Genomic DNA, 13,277 nt, shown 5'->3' with positions numbered 1-13,277 from the left:
TGCCCACATGCCCATTCTCTGCATCTGCGTCTCTATTCCTGCCCTGCAGATAGGTTCATCTGTATTGCTTTCTGGGATTCTATATATATGCGTTAACATACGCTATTTGTTTTTCTCTTTCTGAGTTACTTCTTGAGTGTAACCTTGCATGTGCTAATGCTTTGCTCACAGACAATCCTGGGGTTGTCATTTAGTCAATTTCCCATTTCTTTTACATCCACACCCTTTGGATTTAGTGCTCTTATGCCCTCATCTAACATCAAAACTATCTCTTAGAGAAGAGCTGGGCCAGCTTTTTATACATATATCTACTATGTATATATATAGTTCCTTTGACTTGGCTACAGTACAATCCCCGGCTTATTACTCTTTTGATGGCACACATTCAAAATGCAAATTTTCATACACAAAGGAAGAATAACTCTTGAAATAACACTTGGTGCCATCGAGGACATGACGCTCACACTTGATTTAGTAGAGCTGCGTAGACAGCAGAGTGTGACTGTCTGCTCAGCAAAAGCAGCTAGGATTTAGAGTCAGCAAATTGTGTAGGAGAGGAATTTTAAAGCAGAAACAGGCACAGTGAGATGGTGGTATAATGGAACTTCAGCCTTTCATAGACAAGGGGTTTTGGGAGAGACCGTCCAGATCACGGAGATTAGACCATTCACTTGGCAGAGATCAGAGACTTGGTAAGGTTGAGCTGCACCGACAGGAACCCAGAGTTTATTCCCCCACCTGCAGCCACTCTTTATCTCCCCATGCTTGAACCATAAGCCTCATGATTACATAAAGCAGACATTAAGACTTCCGTGTTCGTATTATCCCATCTCTGCTTGCTTCCCATTAGTAATCCCCAGTATTTTGCTTGGAATCTTGTTCCACAAGACTTGAAAAATGAAGTTATATATGTGTGTGTGTGCATGTGTGTGTGTATGATGGATACTGAAGCAGACTGTGGCCTCAAAAAGTGACTGCACCTATCTATATCCCATTCCACATCTTTTTTTAAAAAATGTGAGTGACATTGACACTCTCTGTCAAGAGGTGGGGTCTATGTTCTCTCCCCTTCATCCTGGGAGGGCTTGTTAATTGTCCCAACTGATAGAATGTGGTCAGAATGACACCACATGACTTTTAAGGCAAGGCCACGGAAGGTAATGTGGATTCCAGCTGGCTCCTGCCCCTGAGAGGGGCAGCCTGGGGGCTCAGTGTGTAGGGAGCCAGCCGGCCTGAGGCCCCTCATGCCAGGGGTCATGGATAGAGAGTACATCGAGCCATAGAGATGCCCAAGGAGCCCCTGTTATTCCAGCCTTCTCCCCAGCCCAGGGCTCAGACAGTTGAGTGAGCCAGTAATCTGGATGGTACCATCTCCTAATTTCTGAGCCGCTCCAGCTGATGCTGAGTCAGCTAGAAATAAACTGCCCATGAGCCCCCTCAGTAGGTCAATTTGTGGGCAAAATAAATGTCATTATTCTAAACCCAATTGTTTTTCCAGTAATTTGTTATGCAGGAATTGTCCCTGGAACAGACATTATTCCCTCCTGGTAACAGGACTAACTCTTGGGGAGAAAATATTCAGGGGCCTGCTTATCAGGGTGACTTGGGTGTTTGCAAAAGAAAGAGACTTCAGGCATGTAAGGGCTTAAGTCTACATAGCTTAAGAGCCAAATGCAAAATCACATGCAAGGCCAGTGAAAAAGCAACAGGAAGGGGGAAAATGAAGGGATGAAGAAAACCAAGCCGCCACCACAAAGGTGCACTACTGAACAATTATACTAAGTAAAGAATGGAAGAAAAGCAAGAGGATAGGAGGAGGGAAAGAGAGGAGTGAAGACTGGAAGCAGGCGAAGCGACACTGTCTTGAAGGCTTGGTCGCAGAAGGTAACGGCTTTCCAACAGAAGAGACCAACCGTGGTCCTAGCAGGAAGCAGGGACACATTCCGCAGGGTGTGACAAGAACACACGTATGGACGGCAGTGGGGGTGGAGGGGTGGGAGGAGGTGGGAGACTGAGACTGACATGCATACCGATCCATGTGTCGAATGGATCAGCCAACGAGAACCTACTGTGTAGCTCGGAGCACTCTGCTTAATGCTCTGCTGGTGTACGGATAGCACAGCGGATTCACTCTGCTCTGCAGGAGAAACTAGCACAGCACTGTAAAGCAACTATCCAATAAAAGTTAATAAAACAAGGAAAAAGGGGTGTGAAGAGTTTAGAGAAAGATATTTTTAAAAGATGTGGGCAGAAGCAAGGGCAGCAATAAAGGACAGTGAAGGTCCACAGGCCAGTGATGGAGGGGCGCCATTACCAGCTGGTTAACAGAAAGCAAGCAATAGCTAGAGAGGGAGCGGACCATCCACAGGTGGAGTGGCCTCGGCTGGAGGAACACAGCTACTTCGGGCTGGCAAGGGTCCAGGAGCACAGATGTCTTAGAAATTTAGCCCCAACTCCAACCTCCTGTGAATGTCTTCCGCTGGTCTAGCCCATGGTTTCTTAATATGAGGCAAACATTTGTTCTTGGCAGGACAAAAAGTCCCCTCCAAAAGGCCACAGTTCATAAACAGATATACAGCATATTTGTGGCCTTACAATTTTGTGGTTGGGGGACAGCATAAGTCCAAAATGCCTAAAACAGCTCTCCCAGGGATCACAATAATGAAAAATCATTTGAGAAGTGCTGGCTTAACCAACCCAAAGCTCCAGGATGAGGGAGCCTGGTCAGTGAAGGTCCTTGGTGATTGAACATGCAGGGTTTATTGAAATTCTCCCTGATCTCTACCCTTTAAACCTCTGCACTGCGTCTATGTTGGGAACAGATGGCAGTGACAACCGTTAACCCGGGGAAATTACCTACCCAGCAGAACCACCAAGGAGGAGAATTAGCAAAATGACCATCCACAATGACAGCGAGACCGGTCCTCAGTGGAAAATTGCCTTTTTTTTTTTTTTTGATATATTTCAATATTTTTTAAAAAATGAGTAAATTGTCTAAAGGCATACCTGCATGGGTATATTAACCTTTGCTAATCTGCTATTATATGATGAACAAGCCAAATTTGACAAAAGGGCCAGATTAAGTCTATTAGACATTCTAAATACCAAATATAGTTTGGTATGGAGTCCCACCCTCATACCAAAATATATATATTTTTCACCTGACCCAATCTTCAAAGGTGCTTCAAAAGAAAATTTCTCTTTAAATGATCTGATTATAATATTTTGAGTAATCAGTCAAAGTTGAGCTTTTGTCACTTACTTATGATGCCCCTGCTTTGCTGATATCCAAAGCGTATGCCTAGTCTCTGTATTGGTAGTGCAGTGGGCTTTGACTAGACATCGTGGTAAGGGTGCCTTCTGACCACGTGACTCCACTCCACCAAACGAATTATGCCATGACTTTTAAATAAAACATGTCTTAGTAAAAGACCCTGTCAGGTCTATGTTTGGGGATGTAGTTTTAATACAGAGAGCATCACTTTGTGTTACATATTAAGGTCACCCAAGGAGCATGTGTCACTTTGCTGGTGAAAAAAAAAGCCCACGTGGCTGCTTGACACTAAGGAAACCAAATGTTGAAAGTGCTTGTGTTCAAAGTTCTTCCTAATACGGCCCTCCGTCCACACTCACTTACTGTCAACCTCCGCATAACTCGGGCCCTTGGGTTCTTTCCTATTTGCCCGTCTCCTCTGTTTTGGGCCTTTCTGTAGCCATCACGCTCTCTTTTGGAATTTTCTTGTGCTGTGAAGAAACCCTTGGGAAAAACCTAGAGGCTTGCTCCTTCCCCTCCTTCAATGAGCCCGGGCCTCAGTGTTTTTCTGCATAGTCTCCAGGTGATTCTGAAACCAAAAACCCATGGAGAACCCAAAGCACTTTAGGCTCTAAGCCCAAAGTTTGAGAAGCACTGGCCTATGGTCTGGTATCAAGCTACCTTATTTCTAGACCTAAATTTCCGGAGGTCGTGGCCAACGGACATTCTGCAAAGTGGTTGCTTCTCTAGGCCTCAGTCTCCTCATCTGTAAAATAGGGCCGTTACAGCATATGCTCAATAGTATAGTTATAAAGGTAGAATGAGATCGTCAGTGTGATGTGCTTAGAACAATGTCCAGAACCGAATAAGCACACACTTACGTCTTCACTCACTGGCCCCTCAATGGTCTGGAAGTGTTCATGCTGCCCCCTCAAGTGCACAGTCAATAGGCAAGATGCTTACTCTTGGCGTTGAGAGAATGAATGGGGCTGAGCCAGATTCCTAGGAAACAGGGCACTTAACCTGTGATTCTCAACCTTGACTGCAAACTAGGTTTAACCAAGGTGCTTAAACAAATACAGTTCTACGGTCAGAGGTTGAACTTCACTAGTCTGGGGTGGGACACAGGAATGGGCATTTGAAAATCTCCCCAGATGGTTCTGATGGGTAACCGCAGCTGCTTAGGCAGTCTGGTCAAACTGGCTTAGACAGCTGCTCAATAATCAACCCAACTGTTGTCCTTTTGTCATATCCTGATCACCAATGACCTCCTGCTTTCTAAAACACTACTAGCTATGGACCTACTCGTCTATAACCATGCTGGGTTGTATGTCGGATGGTTTAACCAAAGTTGGGCAATTTATTTTCTTGGTCACAGGTGTAATGGAAGGTCTACGGGAAGACCATTCTGGCAACTGGAAGAAGTCATCAAGGAGCCTTGATCCTGCCAGCCTGGTCCTCATATTTAATCATCATAATCATCTGGTCATCTTATTTTAGACCATGTTTGTCAACTTGTGGTCCATGTATCTAGCACTCGGGTTTGGTTTTTTGCTTGTTTGTTTGTTTTATTTTAATTGGAGGTTAATTACTTTACAATATTATAATGGTTTTGCCGTACATCAACATGAATCCGCCACAGGTATACACGTGTTCCCCATACTGAACCCCCCTCCCTCCTCCCTCTCCGTACCATCCCTCTGGGTCTTCCAGTGCACCAGCCCCAAGCACCCATTACCATGAATTGAACCTGGACTGGCAATTCATTTCTTATATGATATTATACATATTTCAATGCCATTCTCCCAAATCATCCCACCCTCTCCCTCTCCCACAGAGTCCAAAAGTCTGTTCTATACATCTGTGTCTCTTTTGCTGTCTTGCATATAGGGTTATCATTACCATCTGCCTAAATTCCATATATATGTGTTAGTATACTGTAGTGGTGTTTTTCTTTCTGGCTTACTTCACTCTGTATAATAGGCTCCAGTTTCATCCACCTCATTAGAACTGATTCAAATGTATTCTTTTAACAGCTGAGTAATACTCCATTGTGTATATGTACCACTGCTTTCTTATCCATTCATCTGCTGATGGACATCTAGGTTGCTTCCATGTCCTGGCTATTATAAACAGTGCTGCGATGAACATTGGGGTACATGTGTCTCTTTCAAGTCTGGTTTCCTCAGTGTGTATGCCCAGAAGTGGGATTGCTGGGTCATAAGGCAGTTCTATTTCCAGTGTTTTAAGGAATCTCCACACTGTTCTCCATAGTGGCTGAACTAGTTTGCATTCCCACCAACAGTGTAAGAGGGTTCCCTTTTCTCCACACCTTCTCCAGCATTTATTGCTTGTAGACTTTTGGATCGCAGCCATCCTGACTGGTGTGAAATGGTACCTCATTGTGGTTTTGATTTGCATTTCTCTGAGAATGAGTGATGTTGAGCATCTTTTCATGTGTTTGTTAGCCATCTGTATGTCTTCTTTGGAGAAATGTCTAAACATAAACCAGAAACTATAAAACTCCTAGAGGAGAACATTGGCAAAACACTCTCCAACATAAATCACAGCAGGATCCTCTATGACCCACCTCCCAGAATATTGGAAATAAAAGCAAAAATAAACAAATGGGACCTAATTAAACTTAAAAGCTTCTGTACAACAAAGGAAACTATAAAGCAAGGTGAAAAGACAGCCTTCAGAATGGGAGAAAATAATAGCAAATGAAGCAACTGACAAACAACTAATCTCAAAAATATACAAGCAACTCCTGCAGCTTAATTCCAGAAAAATAAATGACCCAATCAAAAAATGGGCCAAAGAACTAAACAGATTTGGTTTCTAAATACTGTTGTCCATTAAATGGAACCATAGCTCCTTGAAGAAATGACTGCTGTCAGGGTTGGGGGAGGGAAAGCATAAAATGAGCTTGAGTATCTGCTTACACTGGAAAGCAAGGAAGAGCTCAAACACGATGGGTGCATGTTAAAAGAACACAGAAGCCACCCCAAAGGGGTCCCTGATGGTAATGGATTATAATCCATTGAGTAGAATAGAAATGGAGAGGGCAATGGCATCCCACTCCAGTCCTCTTGCCTGGAAAATCCCATGGATGGAGGAGCCTGGAAGGCTGTAGTCCACGGGGTCGCTAAGAGTCGGACACGACTGAGTGACTTCACTTTCCCTTTTCACTTTCATGCACTGGAGAAGGAAATGGCAACCCACTCCAGTATTCTTGGCTGGAGAGTCCCAGGGACGGGGGAGCCTGGTGGGCTGCCGTCTATGGGGTCGCACAGAGTCGGACACGACTGAAGCGACTTAGCAGCAGCAGCAGCAGAATAGAAAACTATGAGTCCATATGGCATAAGCAAATAAACTAATAATTTGTAAGACTGAGGAAGGACAGGATAAATTCAGTACACTTGGACTGACTGGCCCCTCTGTGCGGAGATTGGGCCAGGTGGCTTTTGGAGATCATCTTGTTGAAATCTCACTACGCAGACCTATAAGGTATGTTTCTACTGACCATTTAATATGAAGAAGCCGCCTTTTAGTTAGAAAATCTGCCCAAGTAGGGAAGCAGAACTTGGGCCCTGAGAGCTCTGTCCACATTCAGGCTGAATTTTTTGTCTCTATGAGTAGGTGGGTCCATGTGTTGTCACCAAGCCAGGGCATCTCCAACAGTGAAAGGGAACAGGCACCAACAGGGTCAAGGACAACAGGCATACGAGTCATCCTGGGTCCCACAGGACATGGCTACTCTGCAGGTAGGTTCAGCCCTTCTCCCCATGGAAAATACCTTAATAGTCATATCCTCTAAGCCCCATTCAGAATCCTAGGGCAGGCTGTCCAGGACTTCACGGTCCTAACCTCAGTTCTGTTTAATGGGTGAATGTGGTGAGCACAACTAAAAATAAAATAGACCCTTGGGTCCTTCTCCTAACCTGTGGCAGGGAGATAGCTCAGAGCGGCCCTGAAATTAAGCAGAACATACAGTATAATCAAAGCAAGATGGTGACACAGGCTTTTCTTCTATTCTGAATTTTACCATGGAAATTCACATTTTGCTTAAAGTCGTAGTATTTTAAGGTCTAGAGGATAAAAAACAAAGCTTTCCTTCATGAGAAAGTTGCTTTTCCTCATTCCTGCTTTTTTCTTTCTTATTTTAGTTTTAAAGTCTGGTCAATCATCGAGCTCGTTTGAATGATGGCAAAGTCAAAATTATGACTGCCTGATTTTACCCTTCAGTGCACTTGTCAAAAAAATTAAATTAAAGATCATGCTTGTGAATCTAATGCATGAAGTGCTTCATGGCATCCTGAAACAAACATCCAGAGAATGTTTGTTCTGTCCAGCCACTCACAAAACAGTTTGTCACGTGGTATTTTCATATGCAGAGAAAATAAGAGGGCAGAGAGAAAATGCTGTCTCTCGGGGAATACAAAGTGCATTCCACCCAGGGTTCATATATTCAGAAAAAATTTATTTTAGTAAAAACAATAATAATAATAATACTTCTAATAGCAACATTAGATCCTTCAAAACTTGTCGAGTACTTCCTAGTTTCCAAAATGTTTCCACATCTAATTTCATCTGACAAAAGAGATCAATAATATTTTAAAGTGCAGTATCGGGCTGCTTGATTTAGCACTGCCAGGGCTCGGGCTCCTGAAGAATAGGCCTCACATGCAGGCTTGCTGAATACTCTATGTTGAGGCAATTGTGCAGCGAGAGTCACAGTGCTAGTGCTTTCTGTAAAAATATGATGGAAAAATCACATGCAGTTCCAAAAATCACTGAAGGCTCGGGAGATGAATGTATGGAGAAAATCACTATTCTAAGCTTTCTACTGCATTTTAGAAGCCTAAAGTCAAGTCAAGGCCATGGTTTTTCCAGTGGTCATGTACAGATGCGAGAGTTGGACTGTGAAGAGGGCTGAGCGCCAAAGAATTGATGCTTTTGAACTGTGGTGTTGGAGAAGACTCCTGAGAGTCCCTTGGACTGCAAGCAGATCCAACCAGTCCATTCTGAAGGAGATCAGCCCTGGGATTTCTTTGGAAGGAATGATGCTAAAGCTGAAACTCCAGTACTTTGGACACCTCATGTGAAGAGTTGACTCATTGGAAAAGACTCTGATGCTGGGAGGGATTGGGGCAGGGGGAGAAGGGGACGACAGAGGATGAGATGGCTGGATGGCATCACCAACTCAATGGACATGAATCTGAGTGAACTCCGGGAGTTGGTGATGGACAGGGAGGCCTGGCGTGCTGCGATTCATGGGGTTGCAAAGAGTCGGACACGACTGAGCGACTGAACTGAACTGAACTGAAAGTCTCTTTTGTTTTTAGTGAAAATGCCTTCTTTTAAAAAGATTAAGTAAACCTTTCTATTTACATGTATACATATATATTCATATGTATTTCAATTACACATACATTTAGAAAGCTGAATATTAAACTCTCCAAAGTTTGCCCCTCCCCCTTCTCCACTCCTCCAACTGATTCCTGATGTCACTTTGAGATATATATATTTATCTTTCCAGACCATATTGTATCTGTGGATATGTATGGACATACTTGGGGCTTCCCAGGTGGCTCAGTGGTAAAGAATCTGCCTGTCAATGCAGGAGACCAAGGAGACACAGGTTCAATCCCTCGGTCAGGAAGATCCCCTGGAGGAGGAAATGGCAACCTACTCCAGTATTGTTGACTGGAGAATCCCATGGACAGAGGAGTCTGGAGGACTATAGACCATAGGGTCACAAAGAGTCGGACATGACTGAACAACTGAGCACAGAGCACACACATATGAATATATGCATAGCTATGTAGATATGTATTTTATATGCATATTTGCATGCATATACTATCTACTATTTATGTATCATCTATCTACCTACTTACCTATCTATCATCTTCTAATCTATTTATTGCCCTACTTATCCATCTGATTCTTGGAATACACGGCCGAGCTGGTTCTTTTATAATGAACTTCTAAGAAGCCAGAAATGGTGAACAATATTGAATCAAGATTTGTAAGCAATCACTGGAATTATTGTTTGCTTTGAGGCATCTACCAGTCTCAGATGGTCTAGACCCTAGAACCGTGGTTCTCAGACTTGAACGTGCACTGGAATACCAAGAGTGCTCTCAAGAACATGAATTACTGGATCCTACCTCAGAGTTTCTGATTCAGTAGGTCTGGGTGGGGCCTGAGAATCTGTACTTCTGTCAAGTTCCCAGATGATGTTAGTGGTCACAGAAATACTCACTGAGAAACTTGGGCCAGAACTAGAAATGGAAGCAGTGACAGATTTCATTAATATTTTCATGGGGTCCAAAATCACTGTGGATGGTGACTGCACCCATGAAATTAAAAGATGATTGCTGCTTGGAAAGAAAGCTATGACAAACCTAGAGAGCATATTAAAAAGCAGAGATATCACTTTGCCAACAAAGGTCTGTATAATCAAAACTATGGTTTTTCCAATAGTCATGTAAGGATGTCAGAGCTGGACCATAGAGAAGGCTGAGCACTGAAGAATTGATGCTTTCAAACTATGGTGTTGGAGAAGACTCTTGAGAGTCCCTTGGACTGCAAGGGGATCCAACCAGCCCATCCTAAAGGAAATCAGTTCTGAATATTCATTGGAAGGACGGATGCTGAAGCTGAAGCTTCAACCACCTAATGCAAAGCTTTAACTAACTAATGCAAAGAAAAAGACCCTGATGCAGGGAAAGATTGAAGGCAGAAGGAGAAAGGGGTGGCAAAGGTTGACATGATTAGATAGCATCACTGACTCAATGGACATGAATTTGAGCAAACTCCAGGAAAAACCAGACGACAGAGGAGCCTGGTGCAGTCCATGGGGTCACAAAGAGTCAGACAGGTCTTAACAACTGAACAACAACAGGCAGCCAGACCTGGGGTTGAATGAACCACACATATGAAGTGAAAGACACGGAAGAGAGTGCTTTGTTATGAAAACAGTGGGAAACATGCCTGTCTCAGTTTTAGCAGTGGTTGGAGAAGATGTTTAATATTTAAATACTTTAATATAATATATAATAGTTAAATACTTAAATATTTATAATATATATAATTAATATATATAATATATAAATATAATAGTTAAATACTTAAATATTTATAGTATTCAGTCACTCAAAGCTGTAATGATGGCAACATTTCTTCCTTCAACAAAGTGAGCTCTAATTTCCAGAAGAGGGAAAGGGAAAAAGATTAGAGACACTGTGCTGCTTCCAGGAAAAAAAAAAAAAAAAGAGATTCTGACATTAACAAACTACATGGTCTTGGGCAAGATAAAGAACCATTTGCAGTCTATTTTAAAAACAGTTTTGTAGAGAGAGAAAACATGACCATATGTGCTCAAGAGTCTTCTTCTGGATCAAAATACAGCTATTATGGTTTTATACTCTAGAAAACCCAGGTGAATTTGTATTCTAACTCCACTCTGCATGCCCCTGTCTTTATACTACGAGGTGAGCCAAGGTGATTAGTAGTAGCTGCCAGGGTTGGAAGCAGAGCAGGGAGCCCAAAGGTAGGAGAGAAGTGAGAGGAGGTCAAGCAATGGGGAGGAAAGCTGAGTGACCTCTAAGAGAAAATACCAGGAGCACATGCCACAAAGAGAGGAGCCAAAGGGAGCAAGTTTGAGGAACACTCCTAACCTATTCCATTGTGCAAGAGATCACTAGGATGGCTATGCAAAGAAATCTCAAATAATTTATCTCAGGAGAAGGGCAGGAGGAGAAGGGAGTGACAGAGAATAAGATGGTTGGATAGCATCATCGACTCAACGGTCATGAGTTGGAGCAAACTCCAGGGGATGGTGAAGGACAGGGAAGCCTGGCGTGCTGCAGTCCATGGGGTCACAAAGAGTAGGACATGACTGAGCGACTGAAAAACAACAGGAGTAATGATAGTAGTTTTGAGAAAAAAATATCACTGAAAGCATTTTTCTGCACGTAGATTAGGAATTCCCTATGATAATGAATGCGTATGTGTACAAATGATTCTGAAGTTTCAACACATCGATGTAATCATCTATTTGGTCTGAATATAGCTAGGTAATTTTCTGAACTCAATAAAATCAACACAAGTTAATAGAAAAAAAAATTAGAGAGATGACCAAGTTGGAAAACGATTGATAATTCTGAAGCAGGAAGATTGCAGAGAAGGGTCGTGACCCACACACCCCTTCTACCCAGTCCCTTTGCATATCCAGCAGGAGAGAGTGACTGGGACCTTCTGAATCATGGGAGGAAGTGAGGCACAGGCGCAACGTAACGCCTGAATTGGGGACAATAGGAGCACTCCCAAGTAACGAGTGCCCCCATCATGCAACCACCTACCACTAGCACTTCAGACTCTGCTCCCTCCCTCACTCCTTTCCCAGCAGCTTTTGCATTTCTGAAGGCATTTTAGGAACAAACGTACAATTCCCACACCTCTGTAGAAGGACTAGCATGTACATTTCACCACGATGCTATAGACCGTATGGTCCTGGTAACAAATCCACAGGGATGGCACTTTTGTGACTCAGAGCAGATTCTAGGATGATATATTTGGGTGAGGTGAAGATATATTATTTAGTCATATTAGGATTATGAGATGCTGCTCCTAAACAAAGTAAAATATTTAGCAAGTAAACAAGTTTTCACATATTTGCAGGAATAACTCAGAAGAACTCCCCTGTTCATCAAGGTGACTGTTGCAGTGTATACTCCCAAGTGGACCCCCAGGCTCTGGAAAAACACCTCTGACCTGGGTCACACCTATGACAGGAACCTTTCAGTGAGGGGGAGCCTCTCCAGGGAAAGGAGACTGCTGTTCTGCTTCTAATCCATCTCCCAATCATGGTTTTAAGAGATTATCCAGAGAATGACCTAATTCCAGTAGGAGGGGGAGCCCTGGCTACTCTCCCAATCAGATATCAACAAAGCTTGTCCACCTCCTGCCAGTTAGAGATGCTGGCCTTCTCCTTGGGTCTAAGTGTTCTTTGAATGATTCTAAGCTTTCCAGGACCTTTCAATGAATTAGGACACTGTGTACCATATCATGGTCCTGTTTGTGATGTTTACTAGAATAGCCACCACTAATGGAAAGCGGACCTGTGCTAGGCACTTTATACCCACTATTTCTACTGTTACTTCCTCACTTTGCACCCTGAGTTACTATGGATCATTTCTTCATAAGACAGCCTCATTGGGCATACCCACTCAATGCATAGATGTGAAGATACGTTGGTTTCCAGAAAGGAAAAGAGAACAGTAAAGACAGGAAATGTTTCTATCACTCATTCCTGAGGTTTTGTTCTGGACCCAAATGTATTCATAAGAAAAAAAAAAAAAAGATCCCAATAAGACAACAGCTACCTTACAACTCTTCAAGTAGAGATCTGGACCTTTACCCTTATGTGATTTCAGAACACCTAAGTGGTAAGCAGTATCCACACTTGGCAGGAATGGAAAATACATTACACTGAGAAAATGACTTTTTACTTTTGATCTTTACCTTAAAATGATTTAAACCTGAATCTGCTATTTCACTCTCACATTCAGGGGAGAAAGGATAAAGGATAAAGAATTTCCCAGTGATTCTTGAACACTTAGAAATACCTGAATATGAGAGCATGCACATAATTTACAAATTAAACAGAAATTTCTTTTCATGGTGTATTTTTTTTTAAAAGATACAAAGAACTGGACTTACCCTCGCTGGAGTCTTTGGAGCCTTCTGGCTTCTTTGCTTTGCTCTTCTTGTGAGGTGGAGAGTGGTCTTTTGGCTCTAACCCCTCTGGAAGCACATAGATTTAGTATATTTTTATTTAAAAATCTCCCACTAGGGGTTCAAAATTATCATGATGTTTAAAAATACATTTTTCTTACTAAATCCACACATAGAGTGAAGCTTAATTGTAGGTTTGCCTGACATTATGGCTGAGCTAAATTCTGGCAAAAAATCTGGGCTTCTCCAATGAACATGGACTTGACGACTTAGAGCT

The 13,277-nt window shown here is 42.7% G+C and overlaps 1 protein-coding gene across 1 annotated transcript in view; it reads right to left on the bottom strand.

The window, feature by feature from the left end:
- MACROD2 (MACRO domain containing 2) overlaps positions 1–13,277 on the bottom strand; it is a 2,334,919-nt gene that overhangs the window by 182,894 nt on the left and 2,138,748 nt on the right. Inside the window, exon 11 of the mRNA XM_018056932.1 lies at positions 12,986–13,069. Coding sequence (XP_017912421.1) covers positions 12,986–13,069 — 84 coding nt within the window. The remainder of the gene's footprint in view (positions 1–12,985; positions 13,070–13,277) is intronic.

Source organism: Capra hircus, chromosome 13 (genome assembly GCF_001704415.2).
Source record: "Capra hircus breed San Clemente chromosome 13, ASM170441v1, whole genome shotgun sequence".
Classification (NCBI taxonomy): domain Eukaryota; kingdom Metazoa; phylum Chordata; class Mammalia; order Artiodactyla; family Bovidae; genus Capra; species Capra hircus.
Note: the sequence above shows the minus strand (reverse complement) of the source record. Positions and strands in the feature narration are given on the sequence as shown.